This window comes from Carassius auratus, chromosome 36 (assembly GCF_003368295.1).
Source record: "Carassius auratus strain Wakin chromosome 36, ASM336829v1, whole genome shotgun sequence".
Lineage (NCBI taxonomy): Eukaryota > Metazoa > Chordata > Actinopteri > Cypriniformes > Cyprinidae > Carassius > Carassius auratus.
This window is the reverse complement of record NC_039278.1, coordinates 6147090-6173328: the sequence shown is the minus strand read 5'-3', so window position 1 is coordinate 6173328 and position 26239 is coordinate 6147090. Positions and strand designations below refer to the sequence as shown.

General features: G+C 37.7%; 1 protein-coding gene across 2 annotated transcripts in view; it reads left to right on the top strand.

Moving 5' to 3' along the window:
* Positions 1-3742: 3742 nt before the first annotated feature.
* LOC113055063 (ephrin-A2-like) overlaps positions 3743-26239 on the top strand; it is a 116776-nt gene continuing 94279 nt past the window's right edge. The window contains exon 1 of one of the 2 annotated variants that reach the window (XM_026221015.1): positions 3743-4820. In XM_026221015.1, coding sequence (XP_026076800.1) covers positions 4681-4820 — 140 coding nt within the window. In that variant the 5' untranslated portion in view covers positions 3743-4680. The remainder of the gene's footprint in view (positions 4821-26239) is intronic. The other variant, XM_026221014.1, reaches the window with a different exon arrangement.

The following is a 26239-nucleotide window of genomic DNA, read 5'->3' as shown; positions in this document are numbered from 1 at the left end:
ACATCTGTCGATGCACAATCTTTTTAACGCACTGCTTTCAACTCAGTGCAGCGCACACTTTCATGTGTGTTTAATTCGCCAATTAGTCTCAATGACTTCACGTGTTATTAAAAGGATCTTTGTGAAGGTCTCAGCTTTTAAAGGGCTAAAGTGAGATAAACCTTAGGATATTCATTTCAGCATACTGGCTGGCCGTGGAATCCGCACTTTTGTGCCAGCAGGCATTTAAAGTTTACAGCAGGGCTTCATATGGGACTTGATGACCTTCACAAACTGCATCAGAGGAGGCCTGACTCCAGCTGCAGAGACATTTCAAATTCAGCCATGTTCTGTGTCTGAGACATTTACTCTTACAAGGAGTGAGGGGCCCACGGTTTCTGTGGTCACATGGACCTTTGAAATGTTCAGGTCTTAAAATCTAGTGCAAGATGTTGTTTTTTAAGTTGAGAGTGTTGAAAGTGTGTTGAGGGCTTGAGAAAATGCAGAGCCTGCAGTTATGAATACTATAGCATATGATTTCACTGATCTTTACATACAAAACCAAGTGCATCATTACTACTATGCAGTGTTTTCATGTCCCTATGATATATTGGATAAAACTGTATATTCACAATACTGTTTCTACTTTTTTCTAACAAATAAATGGAGCCGTCTTTTTTATTTTATACATGCACATGCGCGCACACACACACACGCACACACACACACACACACACACACACACACACACACACACACGTTTACTTAGCTATCTAAATGGGGACATTCCATAGGCGTAAAAGTTTTTCTAATGTACAAACTATATATTCTATTGCCCTACACCAACCCTATCATTACAGGAAACTTTCTGCATGTTTGAAATGTAAAATAAAAACCGCTTACTTTATTTTTATACCAGTTTTACAAATGAGGACATCCCCAAAGGGAGGTTTTTGGAGACTTTGTCAGGTTTAGCTCACTTTTGGGTATAAATTTGTCCTCAAAATATGGTTAGGTAGGCACACACACACAGAGACCTTGTCAAAAGTTTTGGAAACATTGTGGTTTTTAAATGTTTTTAATGCAGTCTCTTATGCTCAGCCAGGCTGGCATTTATTAGATAAAACAGTAATATTGTAAAATATTATTACAATTCGATTAAATAAAAATATCTATTTTCTATTTGAATGTATTTTATTATTCAAATTGAAAATAGCTAACAGTTAATTAATATAATGCAGTATCTTCATGTTATTTTCAGCATCATGTCTCCAGTCTTTAGTTTCACATGATCCTTAAGAAATCATTCTAATATGCTGATTTATATATATATATATATATATATATATATATTATAGTATAAATATTTCTAAACAATAACCAAGCCAATTTATATATTATTTATAGTCCTAATACACTGCAAAACAGGAATGAATACCAGATTAATAATTTAACAGCGAGGCTAAGTGAGGAATAACACCTCACCTAAAGCAAAACTCCTCTGAAAAAGTGTTTGTATATTTGAGTTTTCTCTCTCTCAGCTAACAAAGTGCTCAAGTAAAGCTTTTTGCTGCTGCTCGGCAAACGTACAGCTCCGTTTGAAGCTTTATTGGAAAGGTATGCTTGTTCCCTCAAGTATAGTTTTACACACACACACAGCATTTGCCGGCGTGTGCAGCAGATCTACCAGGGAAGAAAAAACAGATGTGGCCTCTTGTCTCTGTTAGCCACATCTCTCTTCAGGCCAATATACATTTCCAACTGACTGCTTTTAAGAAAGTGACCTATTACGCTGACAGATATATTTTTTCAAACATGGTCCAGACTTGTCAAAAGATTTCCACGAGGGAGAGTAATTTGTTTGTGAACAGTTTATTAGCAGCAGCGGTAACATTTCCTCTCAGAGTGTCTATTAGGGCTTTCAGTGTATGAATATGACCACTGATGGATCTAATGGAGCACTGAAGGACGCAGATAAGAGAATGTCAGAATGAAACAAAGCCTATAGTGAATCCAGCCACAGGGTCAACTCCAGTGAGTCACGCTGCCCTCTGCTGGCAAACACTTCATGTTTGGCCAAAAAAATTCTAACATGAACTTATAATTTATAACCAAATAATATATATATATATATATATATATATATATATATAAATATAAATATAATGTGTCTTTTTTAATACAAATGAAACAAATCAAATAGATTTAAAATAAAGAGGCTTCTTATTCAGAAAGCCACTTGCTGTTTTTAATATCAGCATAGGTGAGATGTATTTTATAATAAACTAGAATGACTTTTTCTTTGCTAGTATTTATCTGTTTTGACATGTGTGATGTACCCTCCCTGTTGTGCCTCCTCCTATAGCATCTGTATCTTGTTTGGGGTATAATCATTTCACAGTCCACTCCACAAGTCATTAAGCACTCCACGCTCCATACATATATGCATAAAACGCCCTAAATATTTAATACATGAGCACCATTTATCTCTGTACCATCTTTAAAAGCAGAATTAAACTTTCATTTGTATTTTTCTTAGCTACGTGTCCACTGAGCCCCGAGCCTACTCTACTGCTTAAATATTAATCAGTGCTGAATCACACAATGTGGAGTGACTCTCTCTCTCTCTCTCTCTCTCTCTTTATACACATCCATCTATAGCAGTTTTACACTAAACACAGCAACAAGCACCACCCCCACTTCTCTCGTTTGATGATGGGTGACGGAGTGCTTACTGTGATTTTACCATGTAGGATCACCTTTCTTGTTTGCCCTGGACTTGCACTCCTCTCAACAAATCCAGCTTCTACGGTTTGGTTTAGAGTTTAGTTTTAGGCTAAAGTTTCGGGTTGAATTGTATCAACTTACAATTTTCCTCTGATTTGTGGTATAGTTAGGTTTAGGGATAGGTTCAATTTAACTGTAATATTAGAACAGCTCCTACTTGGTAACCATGAAGAGCTACAGCTCATGATACACTGTAAATATATATATATTTTTTAAAGTTGTAAATAAAGATTATTAGAGTATGTTTTACACACACGCGTGCAAGCACACACACATTATATCAGTCATTCTGGTTCTAAAATTCATGTTTAATTGAATGTATTACTTGATATTTCTTTTTTTTTTTTTTTTTTAATTGTGCAATTTAGCAATTTCTTTGTGAAAATAGTTCCCAAGGAAATCCTTCACCATTGTTTTTTTTTTTTTTTTTTTTTTTTTGTCTGTACTTTTCAAATATGTTACATATCTGGACAAAAGTTCTAACATACCATTATAGAAAATAAACCATTTTGGTATTAATTATAATAATTATTATATTTAGTAGAAAATGAATGCAAATCGTGCTGAACTGTGCATTTTACACATTACTGTAAAAATATTGTATAACATATTTTTAGAAGTAAAAGTCTTATTTTTGTATAATTTGTATATTTATAGAAAAATAATAAAAAGTACAAATCGGCATTCTCAGAATTTTCAGCACAAACGGTTTCGTTTATTTCATCATAGCTTAGGATACAAACCGATTTTAATAGCTCAAATTGGTCAGAAGACATTCTAAATTAAATTCACAAACATTTACAATTCTTCTTTTAAATACATAGCTAAATGTAATGTTATAATTTAATGGCGATATACCGTAAAATTCAAACTTCATACCGTAATACTTTACCGTGATTTTTTTTGGGGTAAGCGCTGTCATTTTGTTTTTAACGTAAATTTACCAACAATTTTACATTTACAGTGCTCAGTCAGGCTCAGTTTAGAAACTACGATATTTCAACATGTCACACAGCCACACAACGGAGGAATGGTCTTTTTTGTTTTTAAATGCGAAATGTAATTAAGTTTAATTTCATTTAATGGCCTTGTTTAATGGGCAATATCTCCAAAGTTTGAGCGTGCAGGTCCAGGCGGTCTGTCTCGCCGAGCAGCTCCGCCCCGCGCTCGAGGACAGACAGCGGAGCGACGGAGACCAGTGCTGAGAGAGAGACAGCGCGCTGTGGAGGCAGGACAGCTCGTCTTTTGCAAGGAAGGACAGGAAACGTAATTTCACACTTGTGAGAGCGACTGTCTGTGAGGAACAGCAAGTTGTGAATGCAGAAGCGGCATTTAAAGCGCCAACTTTGCGCGTGATGCGGCGTGCGTGGGTTCGGCACCGCGTCTGTGAGCGCACCACGAGACCGCAACCGAGATAACTTCCACACGGCAGTTTGACACGGAAGTGCAGGCTTCTTTTTCCTCTCTTGACTGGTGATTAAGAAGACCGACTCGCTTCAGGTGGCTTCGGAGAGAGGAGACGCACGGACCGCGCGCATGTGTGGAGTACCAGCAGGATTTTAGAGCGCGCGCGTTCGCCTGAATGGATGGTAACTATCCGGCCACTTTTTTACGAGTCTGAGAAAAGTTTTTGAAAGCCACTCTAAGGAGGAATGGATGTGAAAAGCAAGCGGTACGGTAGTTTGACACGCGGCGGTCCTCTTTCTCCGATCGTCATGGAAACATCTCAAGCTGTGGAGGTCGAGATGCTGGATGGATCCTCCGTGAGAAGTTCATTCGCTCAGCTTTGACTTTACTTTTTATTCCTTCGAAGAAGAATGTGATGCATTTGAACAAGACTCACACATGATCGTTCTTCTTAAACGCATCTGTTATTAACTGAGTTTATATTTTCTGCCTGTTTGCGTTGACATTATGGACAAGAACTCTATTGCTTATCAGATGGAGTTGACACTTTTCATGGTCGTCCTCCTGTTTTGGGTCACCGTGTGCACGGATGACAGTAAGATCATTTCAGACCGGTATGCTGTGTACTGGAACAGCACGAATCCCAGGTAAGAAACACCTCACTACATCACATTAACTGCATGACTGGCAGCTTTTTCCCGAGAGGCCAGAGCTGTTTTGAACTTTCCCTTTTAGTTGTCATTTTTCAGTTTTAATATAAATATGCATTTTTAATATACCTATATTTCAATCAAAAAAGTTTCAAATTAAATGTTTAAAGTTTTATACAAATATCTAGGATGATTCAATTAGAGACACTTTTGTAACTCACTAGAAAAAAAGGATACGACAATTATCTCAGTTTAAAGAGTAGATTGAAATAAAATTTTAACTTTTATTTTGTCTCTTTAATTACATTTTGGTAATTGTAAATAGTTTAAAATGATGTAAATGTTCTACATTAAGCTCATCCTCTACCTAGACATTTTAATTTCCACTCATAAAATGTAAGATTCCCCAATAATCTTAAAAGAAAAATCAATTCTGGCAAATTATGTGAAATCTCAATACTGTCATTACCATCTCGCTGAGTAATATAGAGAACAACTGAGTGTCCCATAAAAGTTAAATCACAAGTCTGTATCATATTAAAATTATTTTTATATTATTATAAATAAAAAAAAGGTTAATGACAATGTATTTTGCATTTACTCTGCATTTCTCCATAAACTGAAAAAATATCATTACTGTCGCTCATTATTATATTATACTGAAATCAAATTGAAGGTTGGTCAGGACCGTGCTCAGATATTTATTGTAGTCCATTTTATTATTATTATTATTATAGATTAAACCTAATTTGGAAACGAGTTAAAGGCATCCAGCTGAAAAATCACCATATAGTTAATTTTACAAATAATAATTGTTTTTTCTATGATCAGTTCTGGTACAAGTTACATAAAGTCACTTAACTCAGTCCGAAACATTCAAAGTCTTCCCTTTGAGTGTTTCACTTGTGATTTTCAAAACGCACACAAAAAGGCCTCAACTGTGCACGCTTTTAACAACTTGTGTGTTCCATTTGAAAGTACTTATAGGGCTTCTCACAAAATCAGCCTCTATGAGCACATTGTAACTTTCTGGCCTCATTTATTGCGCGCTTACTGTTGGACACTTGGTGTCTGTTATGAGTTACTGAAGGCTGTATGCTGTGTTACATTGTGTGCCGTTGGTCTGCGGGGTTGATAATCACCCGAAATATGCTAGTAAATGCATTCTTTCATATCTTGTCAGCTTTTAAAGACAGTGTTATTTTGTTTTCCATTCTTTCATCATGGATGTTCCTGAGGTGGGATCAGTACTGTAGACTTTACATTTCATATCACCATATGGTTTAAATAGTCTGAGATGAAGCGGCCCTCTCTGAACACCCCAGCACCAGTCTTCAGACCGCGCTCAGAGGCCATTTCTGGCAGAGGATAGAGCTTTGTGTAACCACACAGTCAAACTAATACGTTACGTGCCACAGTTTTAACCAATATGAGAAATTATTGAGGAGTGCATAGATGTTTGTTCACATCAGTAGGTCTGTGAAGAATTTAGAAGTTTTTTTTTTCTCTCAAATTTAGATTTGTACTTTGTGCTGTGGATTGTTGCTTTTTTACGTTTGTATGAAATGGGTTTTGTGAAAAACAAAAGATTGGAAGCTAAAAGGAATCAGCAGAAAATTTCACTTGCGACCTTCATTTTTTCCAGTTTATCTTTATCCGAAAGAACAACGATTTTCTGCTATTGAGTGTATAAACGTTTTTTATGCATTACATAAAGTAATTTACAATAATATTTACATTTAAAAACATATATATATATATATATATTAGACCCATCCACCTCCCAAAAAGCTAAATTTACTCTGAAATGCAAAAGAATAACGAAAAAATAAAATAAAAAAAGTTTTCTGATCCTGTATTCTGTATCTCCATAAGTTCATGTAATTAAAATGCTGATTCTGGCATGTCTGGATCAACTTTTTCACTATTTTTCCACCTGTAAGTTTGTGTCTGCTGTGTTATGTCAGGGCAGTGAAATGTTTGTTCAGCTAAACTGAGATGGGTCTTCCCTCTGTGTGTGTGTGTGTGTGTGTTAGAGAGAGAGAGAGCGAGGCTGCAGAGTGTTTTAACCCATGCTATTGATTTTACCGGTCAGCCTGTAGATCTATGAGATATATGTATCCGATCTTCCAAGTTAGGATTTTCAGAAACCCAGAGCAGATGTGCATTGTAGCTCTACGGATTGGGCTTTGTTGCTTGCAGCCCTTTGAAACTGAAATTAGAGTTTGCGGGCTTCATTGTGATCTGTGGTTTTCCAGAAAGCCACCATAAAAGCCAGCGGTTCTGTCTGGTGTGGTTTGAATCAGGCCCTGACTGTTTGAGTCTGTTACGTGGCTCAATTAGGAGTGTGAGACTGAAATGACTTGAGCTAAATGACCCCAATCAGAGCATAAATAAATACACTGAAATACATTTCAGCTCGGTATGAGTTGTCACTTTAACCCTTGTGGCTTTACGGTGAGCTCTCCGAGGAGGTTGGTGACTTAGAAGGAGCAGGTAGGGTTGAAAATTGTGTTTTCACGGAGGGCCACCATCATGCAGATTTCCCGTGCAGCACTTTCGGACGGTTTCAGAACGGAGCTGTTGGCAAATGTAATTTTCAAGTGGAGCTTCCAATAGTTTCAATGAATCCTTGTGTCACATTAGTTTTAAGCCATTTAGCAGACGCTCTTATCTATAGCGATTAAGTTTTTAATTTCATTAGTAAAAAGCAGATCTGCATGGCATCCTTTTTTCATGGATGTTTTGCTAAACATAGCGAAATATAATTTTTTTAATTATTTATGTTGTCATTATTTATTTTTATTTTAATATGAATATTTTAATTGATTTGTTGTTTTCCCTGTGCAGGTAAAAAGTTGCATTGTATTTTTTTGTTTTGTTTTGTTTTGTTTTGTTTTTTCATGACAAATTTTTCGGCAGTTTTTTAAACAGCTCTCCGTTAACATCCATGTGAGATGCGCAATAATGGGGAAAAAAGGGAAACCTCAAGATTCTTGAAGAGAAACTTTCTTCTTTGTATGGTTTTATTTTGTTCGCTTTTTGTCAGTGTAACGGGTTCCTCAAGGTTATGAGGGAGGTCTGGTGTCAGAGGATTTCTGTATGAGGGCAAGACACAGATATGGCTGTATGGATCCACATGGATTTTATTCTCTTAGGGTCATTAACCTCTCTTGTGATTAGAATGCCTGAAATGAATGGCATCAAGCCTGACCTTGGCTGCTCGTGTCAATCTTCAGCTCCTGTAGGTGGCATTGCACCATGTTCTGCCCCAGTTTAAGGATTTGTCCGCCATTTTGTGAACCCTCACACTTGCCTCTGGAATACGGTACAAGCTGAAGACAAAAAATGGAGTGTGGGGTTAATTCAGTCATGCAATGAGAGCTAACCAGGAATTGCATTTTTATTGCATTATTAGTTTATTTCTAACGCGATTTTTAGGTTTATCTTCCGGACAGCATTTTGAAACTTTTATAAAATAATCTGGTTACCGTTTTAATAATTATTTAGTTAAGTGTCAAAAAAATCCATTTGCTAAATGTACTTAAATATTTTATTTTATTAACAAATTATCATTATAATAAAACCTCTTGATTTTCAGACATTGGATTTGATCGCTCAGATAACAGTTATAGTTTTGTATCAAAATGTGTGCTGAATTAATTTCAAACTATTTTAGTTCTCTATTTTATCTCTCTATGGCAAGTCATATACAGTTGCACCCACTGCCTAGTTTATTGTGCCTGACATTAATTGATTTTTCTGTTTCAAGCAGCACTTAGGGTTCAGTCAGCTTCCACTTCGTTGTTTGTGCGTTCTTTCCGTATGTGTGTTTATAATTCATTTCAGGCAGCTGGAGGGTGCCTATTTACAGTCTACTTTCATCCAGACAGAAATACCTCAAATTTCACAATGCATGACCGAGTGTTTCTTCTGCTAGGACTGTGACCTGCCATCCCATCCCGAGTGTCGAGGGAACAATTTTGCCTCTTAGTTGGAAAACACTCTGAGAGAAAACCCATTCTAACCACCGAATCGCCATCCATCCCGTGACTTATTGCAACTTTAGCATGAGATCGCCGTTTTGTTCGGCGGTTTAATCAAATTAACTCATCCATTAAAGTGTATAAATATAATCATTGTACCCCCCCCCCCCCAACTACCCTGGTCCATTAATACGCAGTTACTACTGTGAGGGAAAGCACTTAAACTGACAGTGCTCCAGTCGCAGTGAATTCGTTAGTTTGGAAATCAGATTACAGTGGGAATGGCGGTCAACTGTGTCCACTTGCTAAAACAACAGTGCATCTTTAAAGATGGGTGCATGCAGTCACGCAGTCTCGCTGGTGCTTTGTTTCTATAAGATTACAGGCTACTTCTGTTGGGGAACTGTAGGGAGAAATTCACTTACTGAGGTCTATAGGTCAGTGGTTGTTATAGCTATAATGCTTCCATTCTGTTGGTGCTGTTTACAGCTGGACTTCAGATTCATCTGCTAATGATTATCAATGACAGAAAGTTTCATGAAACCCTTTTTTTCCCCTAAATACATGGACCGAAAAGGGAATGGAGCCCTTGCCGGCAGTGAATAATGCAAATGGTCTAACGCCATATTGCATCAAAAGGCTCTAACATGTAATTAAAGATGAAATTCACGGCGTAGTTTCAACAAAAAACGGCAATTAAAAAAAGAGAAATTTTGTAATCGGTAATCTAGGTTCAAAGTTGCGTTAAATAAAAATTCTCAGAATGAGTTTCATCAGCTTATTTTTTTTTTCCTCACCGTTAATCAAAGTTACATTACCAGAGTCTGAAATAAAGCGTCCTGCTGTGTCAGTCACTGAATGGTGGGAAATGGTTGTGCTTCTCTAAATTTGAGTAACATAACGCTCTCCACCATTATCGGCACGTCCTGCCCCCCACCCTGCGTCAAAACGACGGCTCATACATGAACATTTGCACAGATGTGACATGCTATCCAAGCACTTTTGTGCACAAACAGACAACAAAGACAAAGGTGCGAGCTTATTAATGCCTGTTTGTTTGTGTTTTAAAGCTAAATATTTTAAATTATCTGGAGTTGTTTGAGTAGTTAACTTGTTCGCGTCAGATTCTTTTTGTTGAAAATCGCCTGGTCATGTTATAAAGGCTGCTTAAAAAAAAAAAACAGTGATGTATTTATCTTTAATATTTTGGTTTTTATTTATGAATTTGTATCTTTTGTCTGCTTTCAGAAAATTTTAGATCACACATTTTAGTATGTACACATTCATGTCAAAACTCTATAGAAAGCAGTAGCCGAAATACTTTTTCTGCAGGCGCCATGACAGTTAGTTTTTACTCTTTAATGCGTCGGACACGAACCAGAATTAATTCCCAGGACCTCACAGGGCACCTTATTCCCCCCCGTGTCCTCACCTCTTGGTGTGACGATTTATTTTCAACTGTTTTTATACCCAGCAACAGCCCCAATCACAACGTCACCCTGCCTTCTGTATTTCTCATAAATTTTAATGCCTGACCCACATTCACAGCACATTGGTAGTCACGTGGAGCTCAAACTTGGTTTGAGGTAGGTGTTCATTCATGGGTGGATCTTACCGCAATGGAAGAGAAAACGGTTGATTTCAAAGCAGCGTTGCATGCTGGCTTTGCATTAAATATCAAATCTGAGGACTGGGTGTTTGTGTAAATTTCTTCTTGTTGTGCTTCTATCCAGGTGCCATTGAGATCTTGGTCAAGTTAGCTCGGGACGCTCCTCTCTCTCGGGACTGAGGCTTTTCTCATTTAGTCTACAGTATTTATGAGACACAGAGTGCCAGGAAGCCCTCCCTCAAATAGGATTTTGTGTTTTTAGGTGAAGTGAGATTCTCTCTTTATTGTATAGATTTTGTTTTCTTTCTTTTTTTTTATCACATATCCTAAAAAGTTACTTTTAAGACACCAGACATCACATTGTTTAATTTGCTCATTAAACAAACACAACTATTTTAATTAGTCTGGAGCTGTAGTTTAGTTCTGTTGACCCACACAAAGTCGGCTCATTACGTCCATCCACAAACTCCTCATTTCTCTCCTCGAGTGAGTTTTATTTGGAAATACACTCAGCTCTCTGCTAAGAAATGGAGGGTAATTTTATGTCTCAATCCTAATTGTGGAATGGTTTGTTCAAAACCCATTTGTACAGGCGGTTTTTATATTTTATAATGTTTAAAAAGCCAGACTTTAATCATCGGTACTAGAACTGAAAATGAAAGTCATGTTCTATAAGCATTAAATAATAGCGGAGAGAGAATTATGGGAAATGTTTAACAGTACCATGCATTCTCTGTGGAAAAAAGTTAATAAAAATGGCCAGTGCCGAAATGGGAATTTTAAACAATTTATTTTAATTCTGAATTATTATTGGCCCTTAAAATAGTCTAATAAAACAAGTACGGTATATGTTTCAGAGGTTCGAATTACACTCTGAATGTTGTGTCATTATGTGGACTATTCAGAGTACCATTTGAAAGCTTCATGGATTTAGTATGTTTAGTATAATTTTCATGTTCAAAATAGACTTTAAATTAACATGCTCCTGAGACTGTATTTCTTAATCGGGATGAGATCATTTGAAGTTTTGAAATGTTTTTGAGGGCTTAATGTGTCAGATGTATGCAGTCTGGATAGAGCAGTGCCAGTGAGAAGAATTTTGTTCTATTTTGTGAATTAAAATTGTTTCTTGTTTTTCAAATGTATTTTTTAATTGAAACGCTAAATAAAAATAACTGCCTTATTTTTCTGTGCTAATATAATAGCAGTAATCATTGCCAAAATGACATTAACAGTATAGTTTTTGAAACGTGTATGCTGTGTACAATAATATTTAACAGTAATGTTTAGAGCAAAATTAAAAGATATTTATGAAAAATAGTTCAATTTTAAATAAAAATGGAGATCTCTGACAATTCGTCAGGAAAATATTTATTTGTAAGGTTTATAAAGTTATTTTATTCTAAAACGTTTCAAATTATTTTATATACATTACAATATATCAGTCAGGACAGTTTGACATGAAATTGTCTGCTTTAAAGTAATTCTTAATTATATATTGTTATTTTACGTATTTTTATTTTTTCTTGGTGGGGGGAATTACTCAAATGTTTTTTCTAAATGATAAATAGAGTATGTAAAATAGAGAGCTTAGGTGGAGCTGGCAAAGCAAGTAGCCTGGGTGGAGCTGGCAAAGCAAGGGTCATTGTTGGAGCTGGCAGTGCCAGCAACTTGGGTGGAACCAGCTGGGCCAGGAGCCTGGGCAGTGCCAGCAGAGAAACTTCCTCCATGACGGTGAGAGCTGGCGGCTCTGCGGCAGCCTCCATGGATGAGACAATGAGAGCAGGCTGCTCAGTGATGGCCTTCATAGCAGCAGCAGTGAGAGTGGGCTGTTCTGTGGCAGGCTGTTCTGTAGAGAGTTGCTCAGGGGCCTCTGGGACCACTGAACTTCCGACCACCAAAGTTAGGTCCTCCAGGAACACCATACTTGAGACCACCAAAGTCTGCTCCTCCAAGACCACCAGATTCGGGTCCTCCAGGACCATCAGACTTTGGACCACCAGAGTCAGGTCCACCTGGACCACCAGACTTGGGACCACTGGAGTTGGCACCTCCAGGACCACCAGACTTGGGACCACTAGAGTCGGGTCCACCAGGACCACCAGACTTGGGACCACTGGAGTTGGCACCTCCAGGACCACCAGACTTGGGACCACTAGAGTCGGGTCCACCAGGACCACCAGACTTGGGACCACTGGAGTTGGCACCTCCAGGACCACCAGACTTGGGACCACTAGAGTCGGGTCCACCAGGACCACCAGACTTGGGACCACTGGTGTTGGTTCCTCCAGGACCACCAGTGTTGGGATCATTAGAGCCTGCAGGGTGGAGGAAATACTATTTTCTCCACTTATGAGAGCGAGGTGGTGGCATGAAGCTTACCTCTGGGGGTGCTGCAGCATCCTTAAATGGAAGATTCCCCTGACGAGCTAGGAAATCAAAGTTTCCCTTAACGTCAAGTGATCAAGGCCCCTCATTCTTAATCAATTGAATTAATTAAATAAGTCCTTGAGAGCTGCAACATTGAACCCCAACCCCTCTGTACCACCGCTGAACTTAAGGGCCAATCTCCTTTAAGTCAGTCTCCTGTTGACAGAGGAAGCTGCTTTGTCAACTGTCAAGTTCTTCCGCTGAATACTCATGATGGCTAGTTCGTGGAGTAAAAGTGATTTGAGGACTCAAATGTAGAATTGTAATGAGCTTTATTAAATAATAAAGTTAAACAAAAACAAACCAAACAGCCCTAAGGGGGAAAACAAAACTACAAGGCAGACATGATGGAAGTATAATAACTAACTAGCACAGGACAGAAAACATTGGGGTAGTAAATAGGAAAGCAAACAAAGAGTGTAATGAGGGATGAAGGTGGAACAACTGAAATAATAATCAGGTGTTGGAAGATGGCTGGGGTCAGGGAATATACAGGATAGCACATGGCACCAACAAGCACTCAAAAAGCCATGTGCTCACACAAATACACAAGAGTCCTCTAGTGGCCATATTGGGCTCACAAGGTCATGGCTGTGGAAGTTGTTTTTGAAAACTTGTAGTTTCTCATTTCTTTAAAATTTTAAGTAATTACATTAAATTGACGAATGGATTCCTAAACCTGCAGTCACCCAGGTGACTTACTTGATTTGAAAAACATTTAATTTGGTCTTTTTTTGCATGCAGTGCCATCTCACTCACTGATTCACCTGTTTTCCCTTTGCAAATGTCTCTTTTCACCAACGTGGATGTAAAGCCACCGGACACATGGTTCTGTCTTCAAGTGAGTGGGAGGAGCTGCTCACACATCTCAGTAGGCCTTGACCTTCAAATAACTCGACATTTTTGAAAGAAAAGAATAGAAGAGCATGTGAGAAGTGGAGCATTGCCTCCTTAGTCATCTGGGAGTTTTCTTTCTTGAACTGCAGATACGACAATCCTGTCATTCTTGCAGAACCAGAGAAAATCCCTGTCATGCAGGAGGTGTTGGCAGAGAAGGGACTTGGGTTTGAGACCAATCCATAAGGGAAAAAGGCCAACTCTTACCTTGAATACCTGCTGCATGCTCACTTGCCAGGGTTAGTGGGACAATTTAATGCATGGCTGTATCAACCGGTGCATGTTGTCCCTGCATGGAAAACCCAGTTTGATTAACTCTGCTGGCATATCCTGGCTTAGACGTGCTGTTGCTTGCTCAGCATTTACCTAAAGCTGAATTTGGCTTCTTTTTTTTTTGCAGTTATATTTGATAAACTTATGGTCATCTAAAATAAAATATTTATTTAGCAAACTAAACTTTTTGTTTTGTATTTTGTTTGTGTGTGTGTGTGTGTGTGTGTGTGTGTGGGTGTATGCATTTGAGATTTTGTTTTCAGTGTAAGAATTCCAGGAAATAGAAGAGAGAAAAACATCCTGTGTAATATGTTGGGTAGATCTGGATATTTCATTTCACACAATTAGCATTGATATTATAATTGGACATATATTAATATGTCTATAATATACTGCATATTGTTTAATGATAAAGGTAGGCGGCTGTCCACACTGATGTTCAGTATTTCTATGTGTTGAGTATGTACTGTACATTTAGATTTATGGAGATAATATGGTATTACTGAATCCAAATCAGGTTTAATCATTTTCGTTGGGGCAATTTGTTATTTATTTATTTGATTATAGGAGCAAGTTAGAATTGAGACTTTTCATGGAGATTATATTATACCAGTTTTATAATGGTTATGCTTTTGTACAGAAATGCGGCTTAAAGAACAACATAAAATCTAATAAAAGCACAACAGCATCTAATAATATTGAAACTGGCAGCTTGACTATTATGAGCTGCTTTTAAAATGTTGCATAGTGCATTTGGACGGAGAAAGTATGGTAGTTCTTGTTACTCAAGACGCAGAAACAAAGACAAACTGTTCTTTATTCTTGGTCAATAGCATAAAAATGTAGAAGCAGGTCAGTTTCTGAGCCCCTTTTTCACCCCCATGCCAAAGCCAATCACGCCTCTGACTGAAAAAATTGTAACTTAGAAGTCCTCTGATGACGGGGTTCTGCGAGAGAGACTGTGGTAGAGATCTCCTGAAAGAATCGATCATTCATGACAAAATTATAAAATAAAGTTTGCGTTGCTGTGTGAGCTTATTTGCCAACTAGAAGTTTATAATGGAGATCGAGGCTAGCGAACGCCAGTGAATATTTTACATTATAGGTTTATTTTTAAAAGTTTATTTCTGTACAGGCATACACCTCAAAGTATTGCCTTTTAGGTTAAAATGGACCTTTTAGTAATAATAGCTGTGGTAAAAATTATCATGAGTGATTTATTTTTTTATTTTTTGCACATCTTGAAAAAACTACTAAATATTATTTGATTTTCAACATCTACAAGACCCAAATTTAGAAAAATGCGAAGTGCTCCATAGAAGCAACCACTTTTTATGCCCCACTCGAAATCTGCCACATACATTATGCTGTATGTAACACTGTAAAAGATAAAATAAACTTTCCTTCCCAAAGTGAAAAATCCCTGATGTTTGTTACACCTTTATACTTGTTACATTGAGGATCAGTTAGTTTTCTCCACTTGTTTATGAAAGGCAAAGACATGGGAAAACACAGAGAGAGAAAAAGAGAGAGAGAGAGTGTGGTGCGGACCGTTCACGGTGCATGATGGGTATGAAGATTGAGGTGTGTGCAGGTGGCACAGCATATGCCTGAAACGGCCTCAAAAATGCTTCGGCTGCCTCCAAATGTAGGTTACTGCTACTGCCTTTGGCCCATGTATTTAAATGTATTAAGGAACTCTTGAATATATTTTATAATAATAAAATAAATGATTCCTGGATAATCTGTGATTAATTTGGCTAAATATTAGTATTGCTAAAGTGCAATTGTATCAAATGTTTTAAGTGCTATTTTCTTGCAAATGCGGTGGTGAGGGTACATTTGCGTTTTAGTCATAGAATTGTTTTATACACTACTGAAAATCAGTAGTGGATTTGGCTTCAGTAGGTCAGTATGTTCAGTCAAGATTAAGCGTCACATTAAAAACCCATTGACAACCTAGAGAAGTACTTTCCTTGCACATTTTCACACAATATACAGTACGTTAATCCCGGGGCAGATGTGATCACGGATTGATGTCTTACCTTTAGTGCTGTGAACAAGCCAGCTGCTGATCAGGACACAGGAAGATTTCCTGGGCTATGTTGTGAGTTTAAAAAGGATTAGCCATTTCAACTCAGGTGCTATGCTAACAGGATTAGGCTTATAGACTCCCTTCACTGTGCCATTCCAGCATCCAATTTTAGTCCAAAACAAAGGTATGTTTGACACCCCACACATTATTGTTGTCAACAAACATTTGGCCAAACTTTTTGGAAGATGGAACACTTTGTAGCATCCCATTTTAATATGCTAACTATAAGTAAGACATTAATAGGTTGATTCTCCTGAAAAAGTGTAAACACTGTGTTTCTGAGGCGCTATTAAAACAAACTCTGTTTGTTTGTGAGTTTAAGTCTGACATAGCAACAGCGGCTTAACCAATGGTGTGTGTTCGGGTGTGGGGTTATCTGTTATTTTGACCAATCAGTGACATGGGTAACTTGTTTGAAAACAGTTGTTACTTTCTGGAAATAAATTCTGTTTGGTGACACTAGTTTGCACAGATATTTCATACTTTAGCTTTAAAATACCCTGAACAACATTACATTCGTTTTTGAACTACAGCTGAAAATGGTCTTTGAAATGTTTTGTACTTTGATGACATGAATCTGTTTACCGCTGGTGTGTTTGGATGTTTAAGTGAATGCGTCGTTCTCTGTACACATGATGTTCTGGTTATGTTTATCACTTGCATCATGCTCTGTGTGACAAGGGTTGATGACGATTCGCGGGACTTTGGTCTTTTCAAGGTAAAGCAAAGAGAAAATCTCAAAATGGATGTGTTTTTAATCCAAGGATTTTGCCTTGAAAAGCCAGACTCCTCCAGAAGGCTTAGAGGTTCCTACAGAATTCCTCGGCTCTTCAGGCACATTTCATGGGGAGGAAAGAAACTGCATGTCTGCTGATAAAGAAAGACTATTGTTGGAAATTAATTATTGTGTAATTTAGATTTTTTTGTTGTTGTAATTTTTGGAATGAAACGCATTCACAAAACGTAACACAAGCCAAACACTCAAAGTATTGTAATTAAAATCTTATGTAATTATGAATTTTGGCTACAATAATTTCTTCACTGTGATTATGTAGAATTTGATAGATTTTTAACAGTAATGTTTCATAAAAAAAAAAAAAAAAAATGAAATATTTGAAAATTACACTATGACTCTTTGCTACATGATTCTTGAAGAGTTGACCCAAAGCACTGCGCAACAATTAAACATTTCCAACATCACGTGGGGGAACTATTTACATTTTAGTACTAAAACATCCCTGATCCACATTTTGCAGACCGCAACTTTTATTTTTGAATATCAAGTAACCTGGGTGATCAGTTACTGTATTGATATTGACATTATGGAGGCATAATTGTCATTGTTGTGATATTGCTGTTTTTTTTTACAAATCTTTGATTTCTGTGTAGTGCCAGCCCCTGTTACCTCAATAGCGATATTAAATTGATAACTCGGTGCAGAAAGACAGTATGTTGATAATTGGATATGCATTGTAGTTTTGCATTTAATGTCAGCTGAGATATTACTACAATAATAAATTTAGATACATGAAATGTAAAATTTATTTAATAATTACTTAAAAAAATGAATGGAATGCATTAAAATTCTCTAATCTCCACAATTGGCAGAAAATGTCAATATTATAATGTTCTTGAGCAAGAAAATATCAATTTAATTTAATTAATTTACTTTTATCAATATTACTGACTTCCTTCATTTTAAAGTAGGGATGCACCGAAATGAAAATTTTTGGCCGAAACCGAAAACCGAAAAAGAGAAAACCAAGGCCGAAAACCGACACCAAAACACCGAAAGAAATTATGGCAATTATTAGTACCGTTGCATTTATTGCTATGACCGTGTACTAACTTTACTAAAATTAAGACATTGCAATTGCATAAATTAATATTAAAGTTTCAAAAATAATTACAATTACATAACTTATTTTAAAAAAAAACATAAAAATACATAATTACAAATGATGCAAATATTTATTAAGCACATTGCAACAATGCACAGTAGAAAATAAAATTCAAACTAAAAATTTAGCCCACTCATGTGTATATTTAATAATAATGTACAGGCCTACTGGCCTGCAGAAAGGTTTTAAAATGAACAGTTCTCTCATAAAAACAAAGTGCATTTAGGTGAAGTGCATTTGAAATTTTTCTATGTAGGACTAGAAAGTGCATCACTTCTCCAGTAGGCAAGACTGTTATCACTTCTGGGGATGGGGACTTCAGACAGATAACCATCTAGCTGTTGAGCAGTTGAGCTTGTCATCTGCCTGACATTTGAGAAATATTTGAGAGAGTGTGTTTAAATAGGGCCAGGGCATAAATAAACATTTTTATCAAATTAAAGCAGAAATCTAGCAGAAAATCTAGCATAAATATGGCTACAATCTGATATTATGTATGTATATATGTTTGTGTGTGTGTGTGTGTGTGTGTGTGTGTATTGTAGCCTAAGAACAAAATAGCCGACCTATTATTATTATTTGAGGCACTTTCTTGCAGAATTCCACTGAACATATCAGACAACGATGGTGCATGCCACTCATCTGGTGCAGAGACGAGTCTTTTCTGCGCTCTGATCTGTCTCCTGCGCTTGGCGCTTCTCCATCTCCACGCGGGTTCTCCGCATCCAGCGCGGCCTGGATCATTTCTCGTGTGCGCTGCCTTATTTCCGCATCCAAGTAATGGTCTTTATAACGCGGATCAAGCACATTCGCGATGAAGTGCAGAGGATCCGAAAAGATCTCAGTGAGACGTGTGTTTACAGACTTTATAAGACTGTACTTTTCTTTGTTTTTACTTCGTAGTCCGTCTTAATCTCTTTGTTAGGAGACGCTTTAGTGCTGCGAATAAAGGAATAAGAAGAGAATGTTCTCACTGGTGTTAAGTGAATGTCGCGTGGAGCTCGTGGTCTGCGCTATGCTGGTGCACGTGCAGGTCGCGGTTTCTGTTTGCGTCATCACCACATTTCGGCCGTGCTGTTTCGGTGATAAAAGTCTATCGGCCGAAAACCGAAAAGGCCATTTTCGGCCGATAATTTTCGGTGGCCGAAATTTCAGTGCATCCCTATTTTAAAGTGTACCAAACTGCGTTGTGCTATCATAATGTTGGTGTTTTATTTTGTTTTTTTATTTTTTAGTACCGTGCAAGCTTACTATTTGGGGTAATGAATGTTACAAAAAAAAAGTGTTGGGGTAGGTTTATTCAGTTCTTCATTAAACTTGCAGGGAAATGTAAGACACTTCTGAACCTAACCTTTCCTCATCTGTAGTTTGACCTGGATAGTTAATAATGACGGAGAATTCTCCTCAACGCTGAGGGCAGTCACAAGGTCAAACGAACGATCCATCCTTCCAGATGTTTGGAGTTCAGTGACAATGGCAATAATCACGGGAGATTCAATGTCATTAACCTCTTATTCCATCACCATTAACCTGCCAGTGGAAGAAAAAAAACGAAACCAAACACATCAGTGAGACTCAATCTGTCTATATTGCTGTCAGTTTCTAATGTCTTATTTTTAGGTCACACAGATGTGCGGTTTCATTGTATGTGTGTGTGTAAGAATATTGTCAACACTGATACGGACTACAGAAGTAACTGCATTCTAACGAAAAAAATGCAACCTCTTACATGGCTGATTTGGAATGTTCTTCCACATGGATAAAGAGGAGATGCAAGAGGAACGATACTCAAAAAAGATTAAGTATACACCGCGCTCACAAATGTTGAACAAAATAGTATTATTGTTTTAAAAAGACATTATCAATATAAAAACAAATTCTGAATAAAATAATATTCATGTATTATGCAAATATTAAAATTCTATGGTATTTTGTCAAAAAAAATTATAAAAAAAAAGTTAAAAATGGAAATTCATTTTTGGATATTTAAGATTAGCTAAAAATTACATTTAATGGTGTTATTAAAATGCACTATAAATGTAAATGTGCATTCAGAATTAAATAACCAATATCGACTGATATACATCCAATATCAACTGATATTGGTTGAGCTTACATTGTAATTCAAAGGTTTGGGGTTGCAGTCTCTTATGCTCACCAAGGCTGCATTTATTTGATCATAAATAAAGTAAAAGAGTTATAACATTGTAAAATAACTCTATTTTAATGTATTTTACAATGTCATTTATACCTGTGATGCAAAACTGAATTTTCAGCAGCCGTTACTCCAGTCTTTAGTTCAGTGTCACATGATCCTTCAAAAGTCATTCTGATATGCTGATCAAGAAATATTTGATGCTTACAATTTTTGTTTTGATGCTTTTTGAGTCTTAGACAAATAGAGAGTTCAGAAAGAAGAAAAAAGCATTTATTTGAAATAGAATTGTTTTGTAACAATGTGAAAGTATTTCCTGTCACTTTTGACTAATTGTGTCCTTGCTGAATTAAGTATCAAATTCTTTCCAAAAACGTTTGTATTGACCCCAAATGTTTGAACAGCAGTGTGCTGTATGGTACTTATATAGTAAATTATAAATATAGTGGGATATTGAATGATTGAATATAATCATTTATTTGGCTAAAGAAGCAATATTGGATTAATTTCACTGAGCTCATGGCAATGCATTCTGTTGAAGAATACATAGACTTCTTTCTTAGAGCCCATCAAAAAAGAAGCCTGGGATGCTTTAAAATGCTAGCTAGATTTTGGAAGAGCAATGTGCATTGATGGCATCTCTCTTGCTCTGTTGTCTGCTTCCTTACTGCATCATTAGCTCATCTCTTTGTCCTTCGTCTGTTCCACATGTCTGGCTGTTGGTCTTCAGTGGCTCTGCATGTCACCACATCACGGTCAGCAGGATTAACTGGTTTCTCTTTATTAGAGAGCCTCCCATTCAGACACACCATGAGTATGACGTATGACTCAAATAAAAAAATAGTTTGAAACACTGCGTTAACCAAGCGCGTAAATGTATTTTTATCTTGTGTAATGTTCACAGGTCTCTTTTCTTCAAAACCTGTAGCCAGTGGTCGAAGTAACCATTTGCTCACTAGGCAGCAGAGCACGTAGTACTTTTGAAAAGCCAGTGCCTTATGCTGCTGCTTCCGCTTGGTTTGAGAAAAGAGGGAATTTCATGGGTCATTTCATGTGTTCATAACCACGCCTAACGCTAAGGACTTTTCAAGATGTGATCTCGGTGGGCCTGCATTTGATGGCCTAAAAAGAAAGAGCATTTGGGGCCTCGCCTGGATGTAGGGGGAAATTTCAGGGCACTGAACTGCCTGCCTGGAGGGAGACCAAGAGTCGAGCTGTGAACTAAACATCCAGAGGACTGGAAAGGTGAGAGGTCTTTGAAACTGAAAGGCGTACACTGATCGACTTTTCGGTAACCTCTCAGTGACATCTTGAGATCTTAAAATTCAGCTTCAAAACCTGAGGGTTTGTGCCCAGATGGGGACACATTTGATGCCCTTGGAACAGTGACAGGCTCATCCTGGTTTGATCCCTTCAAGTCTCCCTTTCTAAGTGCTAGTAGGTGCTGGCCGAGGCCATTTTAATCTGTCTGCAGAACGGGCAATTAGGAAATCCTCGGAAGCACCAGGCCACTGAGCCCTTTATTGAAGAGCTCACTCCACACACTGGGATTAAATCGGCAGAGAGAGACTCCGCTGCAAGGGTCTTTTCTGCCACATTAGCTTTTACAAAAGGGATTTTGAAGGTCTAGGAACAGCAGCCCCCTCCTTCGCTCCTTCTTCCGTTAGAGTTCGGCGGTCGCAATTAACCGGAGTTCCCACAGAAGGTGCGTCCGTGGGGCTGGTCAGTACGAGAGCCCCCGTGTCTCCTTCACTACGCCCATCAGAGCTACAATTAAAGTTGAGACAACTCTCAGGACTGTGGAGATGATGGGGTGGGGTAAAGGCGCTTTGTTCAAGGTCTTTTTGGAGGAAATCAAGCCTTGTTAGTTGAAGCAGTCTGCATGACTGATCAGCTTCAACAGACTGAGGAGTCTAGATGGGCTTTGTGTGCTGGAGAAGGGGATGACATCAATAAAATGCATTGAGTACAACTCAGATAACTTCAAAAGCCAGTGGTTCAAACTGGCCTGTGTCTAAGCTGACAGATATAGAAGACTAGACTTTCGATTGTTATTTAAATGACACTTGAATTGAGTCTGTTTGGCTTGAAAAGGCAAATGCGCTTTTAGACATCACGGCACCTGAAAAAGGCTAATGCGTATTTACCGGCCGGTTCAAGACAGAGGTATACAGGCTGTTTTTCAATATGTTTACTGTGTCGGAAATGAAAAGAGACATATTTTATCCATTAGACAAACTTTATTATGTCCGGAGGCACTCAAGGGAAAATAGCAGAGGGATTATTGCTCTTTTACAAGCGACTTGTTTTGTATTACGGTATATTGCCTCTTTAGCCACTTTAGCCAAACTCATTCCTGGCTTTGTTGGTGTTTGCACTATGCAGAATGCAGGCCTTTGTAGCAATGGCATGGGTCGTGGTGGCACAGAGCACCAGGCTTGTTAATGCTGCCCTTAATCCCTGCCTCTCAGGGGTCCCTTTACCCAACACCCTCTCTCTCTTCTGCTCAAGAGCCCTGGACAGTGGGCAACACTTTCACTGTGGAATAGCCTCAGGGTATCATTCCGGTCACAATCACATCGCCACACTGAGTTATGGCACAGCTGTTAAACACCGCCTTTCACATGTCTGATATCTGACAGAAATCCTGAGACACTCGTGAGAGTTAGAAAACACTCTTGAGTTTTACTGGTATTACTTTGTGGCTGGCAAAGTTTTTAATGACCGATGCAGAGAACTGGAGAGCAGGGTGACTGATGGCCTTGTTGTGACTGCAGAACGAATTTGGAACAAAAGCTTCGCCTAACAAATGGAACTCCCGTCTAAATGTGTCCCGCCCCTTGGATGTTTGTTTATTAAATGTTTTTGGCTTGATTATGGAATTCTTAGCAATGTTTAACAGATTTTGTGTCATTTTCTGTCCACCAAAAGCAGACTAGAAATTTTGACAGGAATTGTTCTCATCTGCTGCTTCTTCGCCATCTAAAATCAGCAATGATAAGAAATTATAAAGCTTTTTGTTCAGTTGATGGACAATAAAATCCATTGAGCCATCTGTGCAATGGACACTTTTTTGTAGATTGTAAACTTTTGACTACAGTTTGGACTCAGACTCATAAAATGAATGTTTTTTTGATTATTGGTTACTTAGACAAAAGCTCATATCTGGGAACACAGTGACCCTTCCTCAATCTGAATTATATATTAAGACGCCTCTCTAATGAAAAACAAACATGTACATGTACTGTACTCATGAAATGGAAGCATTTTTAGTACCCGAAGACTGTTCATTGTGGATGACTTTGGATCGCTGCATGTAGCCTTTTCATAAATCATTTAAAACCAAAGAATAACTTGTGTTCATATCTTTCCCTACCCACAGGGAATGAGACCTAGTTACACACAGGTTCGAGCTATTTGGATCCGAGTAGAAAGAAATGGAATGAATTATGCCGTGCATTTATGTAATGGCTGTTTTAAAGACATGCTTCCCTGATCAAAAGAGCCAGTTCGACACAGCCTCCGGCCTCCCGGTACATTAAAACCATTACACTGTCAGATACAGAACCACATGCCGATGATTGATAAGTGTTGCTTGCAGTAAACACGTGCATGCACAATGTATCATTCAAATGGGGCCCCACATCCTTCAAGCTCTTTTCGGGTGGTGGAGGGTGTTGGGAATCTGAAACATGATATTTCAGCTCAGAGCTTTCCGTCACTCTGTGCTTACCCTTGGCCAGAAATCTTTCAGGACTTTGCTGGTGTGAATTCCCATCACTGTAACCCAAGGCTAGCACTGAATTCTTCGACATACAATACGTAGGTAGCCCTCAGCCCTGGACCACGTTTCCTCTCTTTTGGGGGTTTCTCTGTTGCTTACTTGGAAGGAGTCTTCAATACAAAAAAGAACAGATTGCTTATTGATTGGCATCAAGGCCAAATGGGGGAATAAGAAAAACAAACCCCAAAAATCTGCCCCTTTCTCCTGCTCTAGGTCAAAACTCCCATATAGCACTTTTGGCCTCTTACTTCACTGTGGTACCCGTCTCTGATAGCTCATATCCTGGCAGAGAACATACATTCTCATGTATCATGGCCTGCTATGGGTAATTTCTCAGGAAAATCACAGCTGTGTGCGGCACTGGATGTGTGCATGTGTAAGAGGGTGTAATGTGTGTGTTTAAGTCGTGGGTTATTTAAAGATGTGAATACATGCAACATCTGATATTTGAATCAGTCTTCTGATATTAAGGTTTTACTGAAGCAAATTCTTAAATGGGAAGATTATAATTTTTCTCATATCTCAAAGCTAACCTTGTATATTTTAATTATTACAAAGACTAAGCTTTTTTATGTTTTCAGAAGGTCTTACCGAACTGTTTATCAAACACAACTGTTTAAAACCATAAAAAAATAAAAAATTCCCAATTTATTAATTTATAATTCCCCCCGCCCCCCAAAAAACATTTATATATATATATATATATATATATATATATATATATATATATATATATATATATATATATATATATATATATATATATATATATATATATATATATATATATATATATATATATATTCACAACAGTCATGTGTGACTAAATGGCACCAAGTATGAAATGTTAAGTATTTTAATTTATTAATTTATTTTCTATTTATTATTCTCTGAAATTAGTTTGTAAAAGAGTCATTGTTTCTTTTTTAAATTTTGTGTATTTTTCATGTTGAAAAATTTGGCTGGTTGCCTTAATAACCAGTGAACTGATTGATGCCCATTGAGTTTGCTCATGAAAAACATTTTTAGCATCAAGTTTGATTTCAACGCTCTGATTTGTTGAAGACTGGACAGAATAAAAAGCTTTGCTGTTTGTTATACATCAATAACTAGAAAGTCCCTCACGTGACCTCGTATATATAGTAAACGCATAATCACCACTTAATACTACCGCAATCCTCTGTTTATGAAATGATTTCCTTCGCGAGAGTCCGTCTCCTCTGATTTCTTTTTACCTTGGCTTCAACCCACCTAGTTCTTCCTTTCTTTTCACCACTTTTTTGGGGGAAGCCATATGAGCGGGGCAGAGGACGATGGTAAAGGCAGAGCAATAACAGGAGAGTTAATGGGATTATGCAAATGAGAGCGCTCTTAAAGGGCCCATTTGAAGTGTTTAATGGAGATTATGGAAATGGTTCACTGGCTTCAGCGTTTGGAGTGGAAATGAAAGGCGGTGGAAAGGTTTTGGGAGGAGGTTTGGTGAGGAGGGGACACAAATAAATAAATAAATCCAATGGGCCTGCTTGTCAGCATTGTGGAGGAGAAGGCAGGATGGTTCGGGGGATGATCCCACCAAGAGGAGGAGGAGGAGATGGAGAGGAGAGAGCAGGATATTTGCTTGACTCTAAGGTTATTATACTCTTTTTGTGGTTTGGGGCAGAGGTTCAGTTTGCTCTCTGATTTAATGTTAATGTTACAAACTCATGAAAGTTTGGAAGTGCTCTCATAGACCATTCTCCCCAAGAAATGTGTTTCATGCTGGGGAAATTGCGGTTCTGAACTTGGAATCAATCACGAAAGTGCAGATGATGTTGGATACCCCTCTGTGAAACTGGATGTAGAATTTGTGTTTGGGTCTTTAGTCTTGTCCAGGAAAAAATCCCTGAATGAAGAGTTTATAATTGAGACTTTAGAGATGGTGTTCTGTCTTCTTTTAGTCTTATCTAGCCAGATGATTGTCTAAAAGAATTAAATCTGGTCCACAACGCAACTTATCCTGCCCAGTAAAAATCATTAAAATAATGCTTCAGACATCTAGTCAGCTCAGAACACAAAGAACTATTATTTGTCTAGATAGTTTGTTGCAAAGTCCAGTAACCTGGTCCTAAAACTTCTGTAAAGCCATCCAATCAGATTAGAGCTTCACTAGAAAAACATCCATTGCTTGTCATCGCATCTGGTATTGTAAAATAACTTGAATCTTATTTTCAATTTATCTTACAATACCAGATGCGATGACAAGCGATTCCAAGATTTTTGGTTGATCTGTATGTAGAATAACAAAAG